A 22,293-nucleotide genomic window follows, 5' to 3' on the forward strand; every position below is an offset into this window, starting at 1 on the left:
TCTGTCTGTATACTGTAATGAAGATAAAATAAGAAATGTAGCACACGAGAGCAGCTTGTGCAGGTCTTGCAACCCCTCAAAATCTATTGTGCAGAGGCTGGGAAAGAAATTCAAGGACACACTATAGGTGGCCTTTTTTGGTATCTGGTGAAGGAACACAGGAACACAATTGGGAAACCATGCATTTAATAAACATTGCATGTCACGGAAAAGAATGAGAACTGAGCCTACCTCTCTCAGTGGTCACGACTAGAGGCTTTGAGGTGCTTTTCACTGTCCATGAACTGTTTGCTGTATCCAGTGCAGGTGGTGTTGTGTTTTTTGTGCCACTTAATGGATTGGAAGAATTAGGTTTTACTGTAATGTTATTGTACTGTAGTGTTGTGGAGTTTTCTTTGACTTTACTGCGTTTGGAGGTTGGGTCCATTGTTTTGGTCAGAGGCGCAGCCGTGGTGGTCAGCCAGACGGGCTGTAGTTGGTTAGCTGTACCAGTGGTCCTCAAGTCCCTGGATGTGATGGTCATTGTGGGGGTGAAAGGTGAAAACCTGGAGTCCCTGTCGTCCTCCTGTAAGTGGTTTGGGATGGTGGTCGTCTCCAACGTCTCATCCAGCACAGCACGCGGGAGTCTCGCGCCTGAAGACGCGTTCTCATCGCGTACAGCACGCGACAAACCAGCTGTGTATCCAAACAACAATAACTCCACAACTGAGAACAGTAACATAGTGTAACGCATACACGTCATTTTGTTCTTTAGCTCCCCATGTGAAACGTTTCAACTGTATCCTTTAGTACTAATACAGATGTTTTTCTTACTACCGAAGCCAATAGTCTCCACTTGTCCACTCGCGCTGTGAACTGCACGGTTTCACTCCAGCGGGACTGACAGTTGTAAACCCCGCCCACTATGGACACGCCTCCACCCAATCAGAGCGCAGGCGACATGAAGATTGGCGTAACTCTGCACCAATCATACGACCGCGAAGAAGAGCAGCAAAACTGACAACTCAATGAGCCGTCTTGAAAAGTGACGAAAGAAAGAAAACAGGTAAAACGAAATTAAATGGGTCTTTGTGATACAACCCAGATAAACGCCTAGGCAGAGCCAGCAGTGAGGATGAAACATTCTCAAAGAAAAACTGACTGAATTTAAAGCAATGGAAAAAGGCCATTCTACCTGAGTGCAACTCCCGTATTAACTGGGGTAAACACCACATTGTGGAAAAATGACAATTTAATGGCGTTAAAATTCAGACGATGTTAATGGATTCATTGTTAATGGAAAGTTTGACGGGGAAACTCCATTCGCCTGAAGGAGGAACAAATTTACAAGAAGACGTCGTGGTTGCGTTGAATAAAAGTACAGAGTAACAGCGTCCTCTAGTGCTGAAGAACCATTAGTAGAGAACACGCAACTATCGGTCGGTTCCCTGCTGAAAAAAACAAACAAAAAAAAAAGAACAACAACAACAACAACAACAAAAACTCCGCATAAATTCTAATGGTTTCCATTACAAATAACATTAAAAACATTACAAACCATCAAATTAAGCAATAAAACCATTAAAATGTTTTCCTGTGTGTGTTTTGGGACATACAGTTGAAGTCAAAAGTTTACATACACCTTGCAGAATCTGCAAATTTTTAAGTATTCTACCAAAAGATAGGGGGTCATATAAAATGCATGTTATTTTTTATTTATTACTGATTTAAATAAGATAATTCACATAAAAGACATTTACATATAGTCCACAAGAGAAAATAATAGCTGAATTTATAAAAATGACCCCATTCAAAAGATTCAAATGCTCACTGATGCTTCAGAAGGAAACACGATGCATTAAGAGCCAGGGGCTGAAAACTTTTTTCAATTTTAAGATCAGGATAAACTTAACTTAGTTTGTCTTCTGGGAAACTACTAAATGAAAAAATATGATATTCAGGCAAAATAAGAAAAATGTACACATCTTCATTCTGTTCAAAAGTTTACATGTCTGGCTCTTAATGCATTGTTTTTCCTTCTGATGTATCGGTGAGAGTTTGAAACTTCTGTAATAGTTGCAAATGAGTCCCTCAGTTGTCCTCAGTGTGGAAAGATGAATCCCAAAATCATACAGTCATTGTTGGAAAGGGTTAAAATACACAAAAATGCTGAAAAACCAAATAATTTTTGGGACCTGAATGATTCTTCTGAAGAACAGCAGGCAGCTTAACTGTTCAGAACAAACAAGGACAAAAATAAATAAAAAATTCTGCAAGGTGTATGTACACTTTTGACTTCAACTGTATTCCTTTAGGATGTATTGGTATAAGCAAGCCACCAGTAGAAGGTGAAAAATTACCAGAAGTGACCAACAGGGACCATTGCAGTTTCCATTAAAACCAGTACAATTCCCTTTATAACCAGTAAAACTATTACACATTCTGTGAAGGTTTATGTTTATTTATTTATTTATTTATTTATTTATTTCAGCAGGGTTGTCACAGATGTTTGACTGGTATTTTAACAATACCTAAAAAAAATGAAATACAATGCAATTTATTTAATATTAATCAAAATAAAAAATGCAGATATCTAAAATATCCCAAACTAAATAAAACTCTTGCTTTTGTTTTTGAAGCTTTTCACAGTCTTTTCTGGAGTTTGACAATCAAAACGGACAAATGAGATGAGAAAAATACCCGTTTTTACTTCTGATACTCCAGTAAGTAAGGAAAGAATTACATTACACTGTGTAAACCACCACTGTTTGACTGTGGTTGATCATTTGCATCTTTTTTGACCATGAGAAAAATAAATTCTGTGTAACAATATTGTTAAGCAATTTACATGAGAACATTTGTCAGTATGTGCACTGGAGAACCCTGTCTGCGCTTAATGGTATTCAACCCGTGAATGAAGAAATTTCACATCACTGCAGGCATTTTTGGCTCCTCACAGATCCACAGCTCTCTGGATATTTCAAAGGCTGGTTGGATGTCTGATGGGCTCATAACTGCATAAAGTAAATGGAACTGAGGTGCTTCATACATCTATAAGAATCTCCCTGTGAAACTGAATATGTGTGAACATACAGTGAAATGAAATAGGTTTTATCTTTAGCAGTCATTCAGGAAGGCAGTGGCCAAAGAAAGCATGAGAAGTACTGATAGAGACAGAGTGAGAGAGAAGGCTGTTTCAGACATGTCACAGATGTGCGGTGGACATTAAGCCTTTATTTGCAATTGGACTGAGTTGTTACTCCTCCCTTAAGAAGTTTATCCGCCTGTACATGAATTTGTGATACAGTCACAAGAGGAGAGGGATGAAGACGACGTGAAGTGGGCGGTTTACTTTGAGTAGTGTTTGGTTAAGAAGAAAAAAAAAGTCAGAGAGAGACACAGATAAAGCTGAGGCAAGCAAGGAAGTCAGATAACAGCACTCTTACAGTACTTACCAGGACATCGTAGCAGTGAACAAGACGCTTGTGAAGACAGAGCAGAGGATATAACACATCTTTGTACTCTTTCCTTCCAATGAAAACAATGAAGTCTCAAATGCAGAAAAGTTTTGCAAACTTCTTCTTTGAATATGAAACTCCTCGACAGGTTCTGGTCAAGAACAAAAGAGTGGCAGTTGTGTGCCGAATTATCCAAATGGGTGTTCTAGCCTACATCATTGGGTAAGAGATTTATTTTATTCGAAAAAAAATTCTGAAACAGAAAGCAGATAAAAAAATCACTGAGCATGAGTAACTAAACAGCACATGCTTCAACAAGGGCAAAAAATGTACAGAATGCAAACATACTAACGGCTCAAGCCTTGTGCTTGATGTACCATTTAAGAAAATGCATTGCTTACTCTAACCGGCAGCACACCATCAAACTGTTATTGTTTCAGAAATGACACATGTTTCTGAGAAAATTTGAGTAAGCTGAGATTTATGTTGTTAGCTTGATTTGCTTAAAAGAATGTCCATATGTTTTGTTGTTGTTTATTGTGTCTGATTTAGATTTAATGGTTTATAGCATCAATAATGTAGCAACAGCTCATCTCCAGTCATAGAGCTAACAGCTGTTCCTCAGGATGTATTAGATAACTGGATGTACGTGGCGTCTTTGTAAAACATCCACTTACGCGATGTTCGTGATATGAGTGTCGCATACAGACATGTTTATGAAAACAAACATTCATCTGAGTGGTAAAATGTCATGCTGTAGTCATTCATGGAGAAAAAGCAGGCTTTCCTGGATGTTAACCTTTACAACAAGTCCTGACAAATGTTAAGCATTTCCTCTTGAGTAATTCAAACCTGTATTGTGCAACCCATTGAGCATCAGTGGCTGTCATTTGTGAGCTCTAAGCAATACATTTTGCATTTAAAGAAGCCAAATGAATGTACAATAAGTGTGTTATGCTTTTCTTCAAATCAGTGACTACTGTGCAGTATATAAAGCCACTGGAGCAATAACTCAATTGCCAAACTGCCTGTATTATAGTGTTTCCTATTTTACTGGGTATATCTACAAGGTGTTATATCACTGTAATAAACTATAATTTTACTACAGTAATGTCCGTGGTCATAGAACAGCATAGGAGTTGTATTGCTCCTATCCCTCTCCCTTTTGTTTATCAATGAACATCAGCAGACCACTCTTAATGAATAAAATGTAGGTCTAGTCCAAATGACAGCAGGCTAACAGAGGTATTTGTTTGTGTATACAAAGCATCAAACACTATAAATCTACATGTCGTCCTTCAGTAGCTGGTGTTTGTGCAGCTAACAGTGGATGGTGTTTCTGTTATCTGTTATGTGGATGTTGTTTTTCCTTGTTAGTGAGGTAAGTTGAATGAAACACAAATGGATCAAGTCGATAAACGGTCCACATGGCATTAGTATTGGTCTGTGTGGCACAGTATGTTATCTTTAGGTGCGTCAGATGATAGACTGAGAGTCATGCTTCAAAGGGAAGAATACAGTTTATCATTTCTTGTCAGAGGGCATGAGGCCAAAACCTTATTGCTTCATCCTACTTTTATGACACAAGATGGTCTAGCTGCTTATGAACACACGTACATGTTCTGAAATGCAAACTATAAAACATAGCCTTATGATATTTAAACGTTTTCCAACTGCTGTGCGAGTTTAATAGTGCAGATCATAAGGAAATGTATATTTTGTATTGTTACTGTCAATCAGTAACCAATAAAAATGATACTAAGAGCAGTTCTGAGTGAAAGGCATTAGGACCAAATTGAATTTAAAATCGAAAACCAGCTTTGACTGACATCTCTGTTGACAAAAGCTCAATATTGACAAATTGTGAGAGAAAGAATGGCTTTGCAGCATGAGTCACAATGTTTCTGAAAATAATCATAAAATTATTTTCTTTATTGTCAAAAACAGAAATATGTTAGTGGAATTGTATGAGCATGACTGATGGAATATTTCATATGTGCGTAACCATGTATCCAAAAATTAGGTTAGTAAAAATGATTAATTTGCAGTCATTTTTAGGTTTTATTTATATGCTCTCATGTCATTTATGGCTGTTATGAAAAGTCTATATAGACATGTTAATTATTTTTCTTTTTGAATTTGAAGATCAGGGTAAATTGAACTTATTTTGTCTTCTGGGAAACATGTAACTATCTTCTGTAGTCTCTGAAGGGTAGTATTAAATTAAAAAATGTACACATCTTCATTCTGTTCAAAAGTTTTTACCCCCCGGCTCTTAATGCATCAGTTTTCCTTCTGATGCATCAGTGAGCATTTGAACCTTCTGTAATAGTTGCATATGAGTCCCTCAGTTGTCCTCAGTGGATCTCAAAATCATACAGTCTTTGTTGGAAAGGGTTCAAATACACAAAAATGCTGGAAAACCGAAAAATTTGTGGGGCCTGAAGATTTGTTTTTGAAGAACAGCAGTCAATTTAACTGTTCAGGACAAACAAGGGACACATGAACAACTATCACTAAACACAAAAACAGCTGTGGATCATTCAGGTAACAACACAGTATTAAGAATCAAGGGGATGCAAACTTTTGAATGGTGTAATTTTTATAAATTCAACTTTCTCTTGTGGACTATATGTAAACATATTTTATGTGAAACATCTTTTTCAGGTCAGTACTAAATAAACAATAACATGCATTTTGTATGATCCCTCTTATTTTTGTGAAATAATTAACACTTTTAATGATTCTGAAAGGGAGGTGTAAACTTTTGACCTCAACTGTAAAAATTGGACACACTTTACAATTAGGTTCCATTAGTTATTAGTACTAACCAACATGAACAAACAATGAACAATATATTTATTACAGTAGTTATTAATCTTTGTTAATATTAGTATATTACAACAGTGCATTAACTAATGTTAATAAGCACAACTTTTGATTGTATTAATGCATTAGTAAATGTTGACAATAACGTTAACTAAGATTAATAAATCCTGTAGAAGTATTGTTCATTAATTCATAACTAAAGTAGTTAACTAATGTTAACTAATGAACCTTATTGTAAAAGTGTTTATGAAATATTTGTATATTGCTATTTCCTATTTACTTATGCTATTTTTGTTGTTTTTATTATCTCTCTTGTCTTGTCACTGTCATTCTGTTTGTTCTGTGGAAGCTTTTGTCACCATAACAAATGCCTCATATGTGTAAACATACCTGGAGTAAAGCATTTTCTCACTCTGATATATATTTGTAAAAGCATGCAGACACTTTTTTTTGGTAATTTAGTATTTATGGTAATGAATCAAATCATACAATATGAAAAAAAGCTCTAATAGCTCTAGAGCTCTAATAGCTCTAATGTATGATTTAGTAAATAAATACACAAAAAGACATGAAAAAAAAGATTCTAAATAACTTTAGCAGTCTACAGACTCCAGCTTGATTATAGCAGATCAGCTGATGAATTGTTTTTTGCTTCTATTAGGTGGGTGTTCATGTATGAGAAAGGCTACCAGACAGTAGATACTGCCATTGGCTCCGTCTTCACCAAGATGAAGGGAGTGTCCTTCACAAATATCAGCGGAAAGGAGAGGATATGGGATGCAGCCGATTATGTTTTTCCTGAACAGGTAGGTTGCGTCTCCTCATTTTGGCCTCAGAACTAAAAACCTCAGAATACATATGTATAAGTATTTTTTTTTTAAGTTTTAGTATTATTATTTCAAAAATGAAGAAATATGTATTTGAATGCGGATATCTGGGTCACTGGGTAATTGCCCAACCAGTAAATTTCAGATTATACTTCCTGAGTTTAAACGTCCTTATAATGGTATATGAGTCATTATGGCTGTGCATTGGGCCTAATCACAGACAAATATACTTTTAATGTGTAAACATCTGCAGTCACATGCAGTTTATTCTCACTCTGACTGAAAAAATCCTGACATTGTCACGACAAGTAAACATCTATATTGTGACTATTTATAAGGGTAATGGTAATTTAATTAAAGTAAATACTTTAAACAATATGACACTGTAGATTATTCAAATTTTTAAAATAAATAATTGAAATGTCTAGCATTATTTATGTTATGCAAACAGCCTGCAGCAGTTTCAGAATATGACCTTATTTCGCAGAAGGCACACAGTGTAATAAGAAACAGACACACTGTTGACAGAAGTAAATACGTCATTCACTCAGCAATCAAAGGAGTGGCTCCAGGAGCTTCTTGATACAGTCAAATAATATTATCATCTAAAAAGCAAACATCAAAAAGTTCATCACCATAACAAATATCAGCACGCACACAAATTTGGTTTTCATGTTTTTACGGAGACTTTCCAAAGACATAATTTTTAATACTGTACAAAATGTATCTTCTATCCCCTAACTCTAAACACAGCCCTTACAGAAAACTTTCTACATAAAAACAAAAACAAAAACAAAACAAAAAAACATAATTTAGTACGATTTCTAAGCTGTTTCCCTCACAGTGGTTCCCACAACATAGAATTCACCCAAACCACATTCAAAATACCATTTTTTTTTTCCTGTATTAAAGTAGAAGTCCACTTCCAGAACAACAATTTACAGATAATGTACTCACCCCCTTGTCATCCAAGATGTTGATGTCTTTTTTTCTTTACTAGTAAAGAAATTATGATTTTGAGGAAAACATTTCAGGATTTTTCTTCATGTAATGTACTGATATGGTGCCCCGAGTTTGAACTTCCAAAATGCAGTTTAAATGCGGCTTCAGAGATCGCAAATGGGGTTGTAAACGATCCCAGCCGAGGAAGAAGGGAAGCAAAACGATTGGTTATTTTCATAAAAATAATACAATTTATATACTTTTTAACATCAAACGCTTGTCTTGTCTTACTGTCCCTGAACTCTGTGTATTCTGCCTCAAGACAGTTAGGGTATGTCGAAAAACTCTCTTTTTCCCTCAACTTCAAAATCGTCCTATATCAACATACCCTGTCTTGAGCCAGAACACACAGAGTTCAGGGAGAGCGAGACAAGACGAGAGTTTGAGATTACTTATTTAAGTTATGTTTTTTTAATTAAAATAACTGATCGTTTTGCTAGATAAGACCCTCTTCCTCGGCTGGGATCGTTTACAACCACATTTGGGATTGTTTGAAGCCACATTTAAACTGCATTTTGGAAGTTCAAACTCGGGGCACCATATCAGTCCATTATATGGACGGAAATCCTGAAATGTTTTCCTCAAAAAACACAATTTCTTTACGACTAAAGAAAGAAAGACATGAACATCTTGGATGACAAGAGGGTGAGTACATTATCTGTAAATTGTTGTTCTGGAAGTGGACTTCTCCTTTAAGGATTTTATATTTTATTCAGGAAGAATAAATGAAATTGATAAAGAGTGATGGTAAAGACATTTATAATGTTATGTCTATATTAAATCAATTGTTATATTTTAAACTTTTCATTCATCAAAAATGCTGAAAAAAATGTATCACAGTTTCCACAAAAAAGACTAAGCACAACAGCTTTTCAACGTTGATAATCAGCATATTAGAATGATTTCTGAACTCTAGGATTCTGCACAAATACATTTGTGTTACTTACCATTTCAATTCAGGAAACTGAGGCTGAGGTTAAACTAGGGATGGCGAAAACTAAACAATTTCTTGACCGACCACCGAGCCTCATTAGCCGGTTGAAACCGGTTAACCGATTAGTTTAAAATATGGTACGCTATTTGAAATAACAGCCATTTCGAGCCGCGCCTGCAATTTCGCAACTCTGTCGCATCTCTCTGCCGCTCTGCCTCCCGCACACACACACACACACACTGCCACTCACGTCACTTTTTTAAAATCCCCTACAGCGCGAAACATGAGTCCCGCAAACGCGGCGCCGAAGAGCTTGTTGTATGTAATCGTAGGACAAATGGCTCCTTAGTTTCAAATGGTTTGGGTACAAGGTGATCGCTTTGAAAATAAAGGCGTTTGTCTAGGTTAGAAGCTCATCTGAAACATTGCCACGGCTCATTTAAGAAAATGACAGCTCCGAAGAGACGCCGCTCTAACCTCGAGTGTTTTAGCCTGTTGCCTTTACTTTTCGCAAACCTTGTGAGCGCGCGAACCCAAACGCTGTGACCTCGCGCCAAATGTTTTTATTGGTTTATTAAGTACAAACAGGCGAGTTATGAAAAATTGAGTGTGAGGGATAATTTGTTCACTTAACACAAAAAGATGAGGAATGAGATGGCTAACTGTAGTAGCGTATAGTCCACTGTCTATAATAGCCTAATTTAGATATCACTTTTTTTTTTAACCGACTACCGACAACTTTGACCGGTTAACGTTGATACGGTCAACCACCGGTCAAACGGTCATCGGTTAACATCCCTAGGTTAAACCTTACAGTGTTTTCACAACTAGTTTGTTTGAGCCATCCAACTGCTCTGGTAATGGTTCAGCTCGTACATGTGAGTAAATCGTGATCTCAGACCCTTGATTCAGATGATTCAAAAGCAAACCATACACAGACCACTTCATTCGTTTGTGGGTCTGTTTGTGTTTCAATTTGTATTTGTTTTTTTATCTATTGGTATAGTTTATTATTAGTAGGCCTATTTTATAAGGACCCCAGCACAGAATACCTACAAAAAAAGTTCCCTGGTACGAAGTCCGAAATCCAACAGGAAGTTGGTTATTTTTAATTTTCTCAGCAAGTTTTGTTCCGTTTTTGCCATTTTCAGGTGTTTTATTTAAATGAACTCCTAGAGATTTAAACAGATCAACACCAAATTTGTTCAGTGCGGTGCCGATAGTCCCGTGGTTAGTGCACAAATATATACCCAATACTTTCGACTGGTTCACTTTAAGTGAACTGGGTTTGCTTCTTTTCAAACAAACTATTTGTGAAAAACCCTTTTAGATTTAGCCTTAAACACAGCTGCCTCACTGGTGTGAACTAAAAATATAGCCATGTCTATCTTTAAACAGTGTACATCAAGCTTTTAATACTCAACCAAATGTACAGTGAGGGGTTTTTGGAGGTCTGTTTTTGGGTTTAGGTTTTGGTTTCAGAAAAGGACATTCATCAAGTCACGCAGGGGTGTCAAAAAAGTAGCCTGAAGTCTTTGCAAGCACAGGCACTGTATCACCAAAAAGACAAAGGATGTACTGTAAATTCAACATGGCACTCTGGCTCTATTCTCTAGCCATCCGCATGCTGGTTTGAACCTAGAGATTGAAATTTCATATAGTCATGTTTAACCCTTCAAGTCTTTTCTGTTACGATTTTCAGGGTGACTCATCTTTTGTTGTGATGACGAACTACATTGTCACTGTGGGACAGAAACAGGGAAAATGTCCTGAGGTAGGTAAATCTGTCTTTCTTTTCTTCTCTCACCTCTACTGGCTTTCGGAATTGTAACTCTCATAATTGTTTGTTTCCTTCTCTCTGATCTCTATATGAGTCATATCCTGACCATCTTCCCTCCCAGTTAAAAAATAGTCGCCGGTTTCTCAGAAACAAGGGGTAAGGGGCGTCATGCAGTGTTTTTTTTTTTTTTGAGGGCCACCAGGCAGCCCTGGCTCGAGACCAAACTAAAACCTAATGCAAATTAAATTAATTCAAATTAATTAAAAACCTGTAGTGCAGATTTCTTTTATTGTGCATGGAGAACTGCGTTCAAATCAATAACTTTTTTTTTTTTTTGCATTCATCATTCAATTTACAAATAATGTTTAGTTTGAACGGGCATAATTACCTCTGTTTCTTTTATTTATTTGCTTTATTAAAGCCATGTGCGTCATTTGCGTGGCAGTTTAAATGAGGCATAAATTTAGCCAGTTTGTTTAAAGACATCACACACCTAGGCCTGGTTTCACAGACATGGCTTAGACTTAGCCAGGATTAGGCCATACTGTAGTTCAATTAGGACATTTAAGAAATTGTTATAAATGTGACAAAAAAAAAAAAACATTACTGGTGTGCATCTTGAGACAAAACAAAGTCACTGATATAGTTTAAGATCAGTCAGTGCAAGTTTCTTTTAGTTGAAACGGTCAGGATGTACATTGTTGGAGGATGCAGGAGACACGGAGTTCAACATAAACAGTCTTTAATAAAGGTACAGCAAGGAAAATCCAAAAACAGGGGCAGGTCAACGCATGTACAACAAAAGAACACTAAGATCAGATGAAGGGAAACTGAACAGGCAGGAACTTTTGCACATGAACGCCACCACAAAGTTGTTATTACGAGTGGGAAACTTTACATTTTCTTTAAGCCCCAAGTTTCAGAGTTGGGGGCGTGTCAGTGAAAAAAACGTGTGGGATGCAATGGATGCAGCTAAAGACAATACATATGCAGTGTCTGTACTGACGGTAAATTTGTTGAAATGAATAAAATTATTATTTTTTGTAATGTGCAATAAAACTATATAAGTTACATATACAAAATATTATATTATTTTATAATTACCATAGATTACCATATGTAATGATGCAGTTCACATCACCTTCATAAATTCAATAAAAACAGAAAAAAGCAAAAACACAATGATGCACATTCTTTATTCATCATTTTGTAGATGCAGAGTTTAAAAAATCATTGAAGTTTATGTAGAAAAGGTAAATTGCCATCTTGTTCCGACCAAAGTGACTTGAACGCACCTGACATCGTAATGACAACTTGTCAACTTGTACGAACGTCCCAGGAGTACATGAACGCAGCATAATATACACAGGATTAATTAACACAACAGGTATAGGGAATCTCTCAATTAACTTAACAAGAACAGGAAAATAACCATATAAGGAGAACAGGAACTAAGGCTGGGGCAAAAACATGGAAAACAATGTCTAAACCCTGACAGAAACAGACTACATTTTAGTCTGGAACTAGGCTTAAGCCTTGTCTGTGAAACCGGGGCTAGGGTTGCAAACTACATATTAGTCAAAACTGTCCCATATAATAAGGAATTGTACTATTTATAAAAGAACAGAAATCTGTTCCATATAAATTTCATTTAAAATGCAGTCTCATATTTTAGCATCTTGCACAGTTAAAAAACATTTTAGTTATTGCTTTTGAATCAGTTAAACGTATGCATGTCAGCTTGCACTTTTGGTTGTTCTGTTCATTAGAATGTTTTTTGTAAATGCTAAAATACTGTACAAAGACGATCAGTTTTTTTACATTTCATTAATGCGTTTTTATCACTAGATTTATTGCATTGTTAATTCAAATGTATAAAATACAAAATAGTTCTCTACAATTCTCTAGTGTTTATCTAAGCCAAAAGCTAAATTGATTTAGTATAATATTAAAATTAAAGAAGTCCACTTCCAAAACGAAGATTCACATATAATGTACTCACCCCCTTGTCATCCAAGATGTTTATGTCTTTCTTTTTTCAGTCGCAAAGAAATTATGTTTTTTGAGGAAAACATTTCTGCACTTTTCTCCATATAATGGACTTCTATGGTGCCCCGATTTTGAACTTCAAAAATGCAGTTTAAGCGCAGCTTCAAATAATCCCAAATGCGGCTGTAAACGATCCCAGCCGAGAAAGAAGATCTAACGTAACGATCGGTTATTTTAATAAAAATAATACAATTTATGTACTTTTTAATGCCTAACACTCATCTTGTGTTACTCTGCCTGGACTGTTTTGTTCCGGTTTATGAGAGTTAGTGTATGTTGAAAAACTTCCATCTCATGTTCCCTCAACTTCGAAATCGCCCTATATCGCTTTTACTGTTTTTGTTAAGGGTGTTTGATCTTCTTTGCATGTTCACTTTGCAATGACTGTGTCGGTACTTCTGTAGGATGATTTTGAAATGATTCTTGAAGTTGAGGGAGAAAATACGATTGGAGTTTGTCGACATACCCTAACTGTCTTAAAACAGAATACACAGAGTTCAGGGAGAGCAAGACAAGATGAGCGTTTGAGATTAAAAAGTATTTCAATTGTATTTTTTTAATGAAAATAACCCATTCTTTCGCTAGACCCTTCTTCCTCGGCTGGAATCGTTTACAACCGCATTTGGGATTGTTTGAAGCCGCATTTAAACTGCGGCTTCAAACTTCTCCTTTAATGATTTTTTTACAAAAAATGCAATGTACAAGTAATTTTAGCACTTCTAACAGTCCTTAATACATGTAGGGCATAGACGTTTTTTTACTGTGTGGTTGATTGTCAACCATCCAAGGTTTATTTAAATCTCAAATGACATGTATTAAAGGAATACGGAAAGAGAATTATTATCCTTATTATCCTAAAAAGAAACAGAAAGTGTCACTTATTTCCCAGATAAACTTGGCAAGCACATATAACCTGTGTTTGATTATACAATCTGTTTGTACTTTTCAGCGAAGTAACATGGACTTCCTGTACTATCTCTTCATTCATTTTCCTGCTCTTGGCTTACCTCAGTCTTATTTGTCTTTCACTTGACTCTATTTGACTTTATTGCCCTACCTGCAACGCTCTTTGCTTATACAAATGAGTCTCAAGAATTGGGTTTTGTGGTTATTGTGCCTCGCCTGTGCATCCTGTCTCGTTTGGATCTCACATTTGCCTATTTTCAACAAGCCAATTGGGGCTTAATTAAACCCTAATAAAGTGTTTCCTTTTCTGTGTGTATGTCAGTTGCTAGATAAGAAGATCAAGAACAACTGCACTTCGGACAAGGACTGCGATGAGGGCAAATACAAACGTACGGGAAATGGTAAAGATTTAACCATTCATTGTTCCGACAGAAGGCACCGGTGCAGCAGACTAACTTCACATCACTTGCAGCCAGGGGCAGAGGAACTCACTTACTGAGTGTTTTTTCATGGGCATTGAATAATCCCTTTGACCATGACTGGTAACTAAATCAGTGCACCAGCGGTCTGAGATATGAACCGCAGAATTCAAATGAATCATGGGCTAAGAAAATTTGTGCACTTGCACGTAAGCATTTGATTTCAGCTCTAATCAAAGGGGGCCTAATGAACTCTCACTCTCTTAAATGGCAAACCTGCACATCATCCATGCTGTCGTCTCTGTAAGTCACAAACATTCATGACTAACATGCTTTGCTCTCATGCTCTATGGCTTTTTTCTTAGCTTTCCACATCTTTGATGAATTTTACCCCATGCTCACTGATATCTGTAATTCCCACAGGGCTCTTATCCAGATTCAGATTACTTGGTGTGACTAGCAGTTTCTATATAGCTGGTTTGCCCGTTTTAAATTAATACTAATTAACATGGCAGCAACATGTTTATGATACTGAATACCTATTTTTTTTTTCATATTCCAGTATTTTATGTGATAATTTATAACAGGAGCTACACAAAATTATTCCTGCTATCCAAACATACATGAATTAATGTCAAATTAAACTTTTTTGATATCATTAGGATTGGCAGAGCTTTGTAGTAGTAGTTGGCATTAAACCCTATAGGAACACCAACAGCTAACACTGAACGAAAAGCTGATTAAAAATAAATAAATAAATACTATCAAGCCCACGTTATTGACTGATATTGTGACACATACACTCAAATATTGACTGTTTCACATGCAGCATAGCAGAACGATTTACTCCAGGGAAACAGGCGTAAGTAAACAGCACTATCTCACATTGCAGTCATTCAAAGTGCCCTGACTTCCAGTCATGGGCAGCTGGCACAAACCTCCAACAAACTTTACCATGCAACAAATAGTTTCCTTAATCTCGTTACAATATGGACTCTGTGAACTCAGGGTAAAATTTACAGTTGTTTTCCTTGGAAACACACAGCCTTCTTGTTGTTTATGCCATGCTTCAGACTGCATATCATTTCATGCTTATTGTATCATGTTTCTGATATATATTTAATATTCTGTGACACAAGGGATGTGTCATATTTTATAGTTATGCTAAGTGTATTTTAATAGTTATACAAAAGTTTGTCAAAGCAAGTTCAGTGTGTGAATGTGAATGTTCCTGGCAATGTCAATAGAGTCAGACTGAAATTACAAACATATGACCAAACGCAATCTGATGAAAGCATTCCTAAATAACTGGACTGATAGAATCCTGATAGAATAGAGTCCTTCATGCTCATTAATTCGGAGAAAAGTTAATTTAGTAACATTAAAGCCATGGCAGCTCCTCACAGTCAGTTACTAATAGGAATAGATGTGCATGAATCGCACAAATGTATTTGATTTTATCTTATTGCTCTTCACGCTGTCTGACAATCTTCTACCCAGTACTGTAGCAACAAATTTTATACTTTAAATATGAAAAATATGTCTGGAAACCTGGAGATATTTGTATACATGTAAATGTAAGGTTAAATGTAAATCTGTATTAAATTACAAAAATGCAAAAAGTAAGCATTTTCACAAAGGGCATTTGACTGCATTTTTGTTTCAGTCTGTTCTGATCAACACCAAAGTTTTTCTACTGTCTCTGTCTCTCTTAGGGCACATGACAGGCAAGTGTGTACAAAATACCAGTACATGTGAGATCTACTCCTGGTGTCCTGTTGAAAACGACACTGACATTCCAAAGTATGAATGCTTATTTTATTATTGTTGTTGATTAATTGAATCAGTCACATTGGGTGTAAACTGACTTTTTTCAGTTATAAGCCCACCAAAAAAGATCAATAGACCAGCAATGTGTTATTGTAACGTGGGGAAGCATGACAGTGGGAGTTGAGGATCTAAATGCAAGCTTTAGTCCAGGGCTTAGTCAAAACAGTCAGGGTCAAAACTCTAGCAAACAACACTGGTAGAGGCAAAGCAAAAAAGTAATTCACAAAACAGGCAATGGTCAGGGCAGGCAATAATCGATTAAAAACAAGATAGACAGTCCAAGGCAAAACATATGAAGGGCAAAACTAGGAAACTAGGAAACAAGAGCAAAAGTGTAACATTTATAGTCCTCCTGACTGAGAATGGGAGGAGTCCACAAGTGGTTCCTAAGCAGATTCAAGGACTGGACCGGGCTCTGGAGCACACTCGTGGACTGGAACAAGCTTATGAGTAGAGCCCTGCGTGGGACTGTTTTCTTAAACCCGCTCCCGCCCACTCCCGCGGACTTTCTTTCACACAAAAAATGTCACACAAATACTCAGACTAACTATTCGTTCAAGTTAACGCCTAGAATAACAGGCTTTAAACATGATTGAGTTTAAATAAGATGCTAAACCTAAGCACCCCATGTGACAAAAACATTGGGCATTTTAGCATTATAAACATTAACAGTTAAAACAAAACCACAACTAGCGGCAACTCAGTTTTTAAACATGGGCTACTGCAAAATAATACTAACTAAATAAATAACGTAGCCTACTTAACAAACAAATTAATGTGATTACTGGGCCTTGCATTGCTTACTCCATATTACTAAGGAAAAGTATATTGCTGACTGACTGCGATCCCAGACTTGTGCATCTTTCTTCCAAGATCCGCAAACACACACTGAACACACACTGGCGGCCATCTTGGGAAGAGACTCTGATGTGGGGACCACTGAACAAGAATGGTGGCCATAATGGGTCCAGCTCCGCTGCCGCTGGAGCTTGCTGATGTTGCCCCCCACCCCCTAAAAAATTCCTTAGGGTTTAACACAGTCATCTGCTTCTCCCACAATGAAAGGAGCATAAAGATCATAGTCCATAAGGTCCCTTAAACTAAAGATACATTCCCCTCCAGGTTACCAGGTGTGGGTATTCTGTAACGTTGGGGAGCATAACAAAGGAGTTGAGGATCCAAATGAAAGCATTAATCCAGAGCTTAGTCAAAATAGTCAGGATCAAAACACCAGCAAACAACAACGGCAGAGGCAAGGCAAAAGAGTAATTCACAAACAAGCAGTGGTCAGGGCAGACAGTAATCAATCAATAAAAAAATAGACAGTCCAAGGCAAAACATAGGCAGGGCAAAACTAGGAAACAAAGAAAACTTGGGAAGAAACACAGAAACTAGGATGGCTAGAAATAAACATTAAATACTCAGCCCCGAATGAAAGCAAGAGTGCAGCATTTATAGTACCCCTGACTGACAATGGGAGGAGTTCTTAATTGTTTCCTAGGCAGGGGTTTCTGGGAAATGCAGTCAAACTAGAAACAGTCAGAGTGGTGATGGAGCACTCTGGTGGTGAGTGGGAGGAATGACCGGAATCGGATTTATAACAGTTACAGTTTAACCACATTGAATTGTTTAATGCTGTTTTTTTAAAAAAAGAAGCAAACTCACCATTCCTGAATGGCTTGACTAAAGATTGCATTCAAACTGTTTTTTGAATCAACCCACAGTCTTTATCTCATCCACTTAACTTTGTTTTGTCCCTCTCATGTTTCTCTGCAGGCCTGCAATCCTGCTGACAGCAGAAAACTATACACTGTTCATCAAAAACTCCATTACCTTTCGCCAGTTCGATGTAGTAAGGTAAAATGCTTTCATTTCTAAACGTTCCTTGTGGTAAAGCCTAAAAAAAGTACATTTAGAGAGTAAACAAGACTTTTGTCTTTTTTTGTCCCATTAAACCATTGTGGTACTAAAGAAAGTCTGCATTTATTGATTCATCTCAAACTCAAAAAAGAAAGTACACATTTAACAACTTAAACCAAAGCTGAAATTAAGAAGCTCCAGTTCTGCCAAGTTTAAAACATTCAGGTTTATCAGTTTTGTCTAACAAATGAAAGTCCTCCCTACTCTTTTTTTTTCTCTCTAGGAGTAACCTGGTGGAGAGTGTGGATCAGAATTACATCAATACCTGTTTGTTTCATCCCAAGACTGATCCACTGTGTCCTATCTTCAGACTGGGAGACATTGTTGAGCGTTCCGGGTTCAACTTCACAGAGATAGCTTATGCGGTAGGCTTTTGTCATTAATGATTGTAAATACACACACCCACTCACACTCACTCACACTACTAGTGATACTTGTTCTTTAAACACAATGTTTTGGATTCAAAACATTCTAATATGTCAAATTGATTTTGTAATATAATTTCCAATCGGATGATATACTAAATTTTACGGTTTACAAACTTGAATCATGATGACAATTTCTAGGCTACAGTTGGCTCTGGGGGTTCCAAGGGAATTTTTGAATGGCAGTAAAATAAGTAACAATAATAAGTAAAAGAAGTCAACAACACTTTCACATTTTGTTCCATAAATGTGAATTTGTCATACAGTGTTTACAACTTTACATTTTGCAATTGTGACTTTATTTTTTATAAATTCCAGCTGTATCTTACAATTGTGACTTCTCACTATAGTAACTTTTTATTGTAGAATTGTGACTTTTTATCTCACATGAGATAAAACTTTAACACAAAATTACATTTAATTTTATATCTGATTTGGAAACAAGCTTCCATAACCCCAAGGAGCCCATGCTCGTTTTCCCTCATTATTATATGTATAATAAGTTTACAAGAATATTATAATGAATTATTAAAATCTGGGGAAGATCACAGAAACATGGGATGATAATCCTGATGATATGTCCTGTGTGATGTGTTAGGGTGGTGCTATAGGAGTCCTCATTGACTGGGACTGCAATCTGGACCTGAGTATCAAACACTGCAAACCAAAGTATGAATTCTATGGTCTTTATGGAACAGGGAAAAATGACGAAAAGGAGAAACCATCATTGGGATACAATTTTAGGTGGGTAGGAAAGTTTAACCCATTTATCTTGTGAAAAGAGCAAACTTTTTTATTAGACTACTCTGCGGTTCTATGCAAGCAGAACTATAAAGGAGACAAGGAAAATGACTATTTGCATAATCACTTGGTCAATATTCATGTTCCTTTAAAAATAAAATCACAGCTAAACTGAGAAAAGGTCAGTGGTGCTGTACTGTATTATTTCTGAGCCTGTGAGCTTTGATGGATTTTGTAAAAGAATTCATTAATAATAGTTTTGAAGAACTTTAAGAATATATTAAGTGAATTCACTACTAGAACTACTATGTGATACTGTTTCAGATACGCTAAATATTATATGGAGAATGGGGTGGAGATGAGAACACTAATGAAGGTGTATGGTGTACGGATAGACATCATTGTTCATGGACGGGTAAACTTATTTTTTATGGATCATTCACAGAGAAATTCTAGAACATGCACATTTTCATTTGTTTTCAATTGTTCCTTGCAGGCAGGAAAATTTGATATCATCCCAACGCTGACCGCCATAGGCTCAGGCGTAGGAATCTTTGGAGTGGTGAGCGTCACAGAGAATAAACTTATATACTTATATAAAGAGATTCTTATTAGTCCACAATGGTACTCTCTGGCCACAAATACACTAGCGTTCTGGGACAGTAATTTGATTATTTGCAATTATTTGATGCAATTATTTGATCAAAAATACAGTAGAAGCAGTAATATTGTGAAAATGATTTTAATCACTGATATATTTAATGATCTCTTTTAGATCAGTGATTTTAGTATGTGACCTTGGACCACAAAAACAGTCTTAAGTAGCATGTGTATATTTCCAGCAATAGCCAAAAATACATTGTATGGGTTGAAATGATCGTTTTTTTCTTTTATGCCAAAAATCATTAGGATATTAAGTAAAGATCATGTTCCATGAAGATATTTTGTGAATGTCCTACTGTAAATATATCAAAACTTAATTTCTGATTAGTATGATCTTCTTAGTTAGTAGAACTTCTTAGTTTTACTTAGTTTTTTCTTGACCAAATATTGTCTACATACAAACCATACACCAATGGAAAATGTATTTATTCAGCTTTTAGAAAAAATAAAATAATTCAGTTTCAAACAGTTTACCCTTATGACTGGTTTTGTGGTCCAGTGTCACATAATTGTATGATTTATTCCTGTGATGGCAAATCAGAATTTTCAGCAGCCCTTATTCCTGTCTTCAGTGTCACATGATCCTTCAGAAATCATTCTAATTTGCTGATCTGGCGCTCAAGAAACATTTTTAATTATTTATATTTATATATACTCTAAAGCTCAGACACATAATGTTAATGACTCAATGATTGTTGGTGACTAACTTGAAATTGATACAAAAATATTAATTCATCAGATTAGATTAGCCTACACTTAGCCGTTAAACCACACTTTGTACTCAGAATAACCCCTAAGTGCTTTTCATCTTATTGAAATAAACTAATATTTGTTCTCGTTTGTTGTTTAAGGCAACCGTTGTGTGCGATTTGCTCCTCCTATATTTAGTTCCAAAGAGAGATTTCTACAAAAACATGAAGTTCAAGCATACAGAAATCCCGGAAGAGGTGAGTGCTGTTTTTAAAATCAATTAAAGGAATTAAATATTTAATCTGAGTTGAACTTGTCCTAGTAATTGCTGGTGTGTCTATGAGAGCTAATGCTAGTTCACTACCAAAACACAAGATGGCAGCAGAGATACATATTTAGGTACCATGTAAAAACTGTTGCTTGAGCAGATGCAGATGCAACGCTGTTTCCAAACATTTACATTAAGCAACATTCCCTTAGTGACATTATGGAAACATCCAGGATTTAAGTATAATTCAGATATCCAAAGCACGTCCGAGGGAGAAGTATAACCGCATATGCGTCAGCAAGTATCTTACTTTTGATCTGTATGCACGTGGGCAGTATGCAAGACTATTGCATTCAAGTCCATGCAACACCACGGCTTCCTGTAGACATCTCTGCAGCGATAGTTACCCTAGCAACGAAGCACATTGACCATACTTGTCTCTTGTAAGAAAAGGAAAGTAAGGACATATCTTAACCTCAAGGACTCCCACTCTAGCAGCTTTCTGAGGAAGAAAAACATTGGGGTTTGATAGGAGCATGGGAAATGATCTCAGATATGTCTTTGCCCTTCCACAGACGCCAACCTTGCCCCAGTCACAGACAGAAAAAGATCTACAGAAGGTAATGTACCATTCAGTCGCAGAGCCTTGTGGAATTGTAGCGTATCTTCATAAACAACTTTTCAATTTTAGTTGTGGTCACAGTAATTCAGATCTTTGCTGTGCACAGGAGTGAAGTCAGGACGGCTGCCATGACGACTGACTATTGCACTGAAGAGAAAGAGAGAGAGAGAGAGCAACAAAAAAAAAAACAACACCTCAACACTGGAGCTTAAGTAAGACGGCTGGGAGACTTGACACAGAATTGTCAGACATCACTTTTCCTTTCTAAATGACATTTCATTCCCAACTACTGAGGAAAGAATCACTGTTATTTAATTTAAGACATAACTATCCACTGGATGTGTTCATATTGAGAGGCTCAGAACTGTAAAAATGCACAACTGTGTGAGGGTTTTGAGGTCTTTACGAGGTTCATGACGTTTTTGGCAATTACTATGTAATGTCTGGATATTTCACCCATATACAGCTCTGGATACTGTATCCTGTATACCTTAAAACATTTTTTACTGGTGTTTTTTTTATAGGTTTTTGTTGTCGTTGTTTTTGTAGCAAATAAAACTGTGAGCCTCTAAGTTTTGTGTGAAATAAACTTTTGACAGTCAGTGAACCATAGGTTTAGCTCTAAAAGACAGACTGATGGGTGATTTAGGTCTTTAGTTTTCATTTTAGCTCATTCACAAAACACTGAGCCAAGAAACATATTGTAGGATGCTGGTCAAAAGTCTTTTATTTTATAAATAGTACACAGCCTTCTGGACTACCTGATTTTAATGGTCAACTATATCTCAAATAATGACTACTCATTCCGACCACTCATCTATGAAAATTAACCATGGTTTTATTGTAGTGAAAGTGTAGTAACCATGTTTTTTGGCATATTGGTTACCATTTGTATAACCACAGTTTTACTGCAAATGCTATGGTTGGTACAGCAAAACCATGGTTAATTTG

At 36.4% G+C, this 22,293-nt stretch overlaps 2 protein-coding genes across 3 annotated transcripts in view; one reads left to right on the forward strand and one right to left on the reverse strand.

The window, feature by feature from the left end:
* The window catches only part of si:dkey-220k22.1 (multiple epidermal growth factor-like domains protein 9), an 83,129-nt gene extending 82,254 nt beyond the window's left edge, over window positions 1-875 (reverse strand). Inside the window, exon 1 of the mRNA XM_051110371.1 lies at window positions 232-875. Coding sequence (XP_050966328.1) covers window positions 232-742 — 511 coding nt within the window. The 5' untranslated portion in view covers window positions 743-875. The remainder of the gene's footprint in view (window positions 1-231) is intronic.
* Window positions 876-3,287: 2,412 nt separating this feature from the next.
* Window positions 3,288-21,548, forward strand: p2rx1 (purinergic receptor P2X, ligand-gated ion channel, 1). 2 transcript variants are annotated; one of them, XM_051110401.1, is made up of 13 exons: window positions 3,288-3,659; window positions 6,928-7,072; window positions 10,732-10,803; window positions 14,087-14,165; window positions 15,899-15,986; window positions 17,790-17,870; window positions 18,157-18,298; window positions 18,957-19,102; window positions 19,424-19,514; window positions 19,596-19,661; window positions 20,614-20,709; window positions 21,296-21,340; window positions 21,449-21,548. In XM_051110401.1, exons 1-13 carry the CDS (start codon window positions 3,514-3,516, stop codon window positions 21,452-21,454), a joined length of 1,203 nt encoding a protein of 400 aa, XP_050966358.1. In that variant the 5' UTR covers window positions 3,288-3,513; the 3' UTR covers window positions 21,455-21,548. The 2 variants fall into 2 exon arrangements, with proteins under 2 accessions (XP_050966358.1, XP_050966359.1); XM_051110402.1 differs by having other exon boundaries at window positions 14,087-14,153.
* Window positions 21,549-22,293: the final 745 nt, after the last annotated feature.

The sequence above is a fragment of the Labeo rohita genome, chromosome 5 (genome assembly GCF_022985175.1).
Source record: "Labeo rohita strain BAU-BD-2019 chromosome 5, IGBB_LRoh.1.0, whole genome shotgun sequence".
NCBI classification, from domain to species: domain Eukaryota; kingdom Metazoa; phylum Chordata; class Actinopteri; order Cypriniformes; family Cyprinidae; genus Labeo; species Labeo rohita.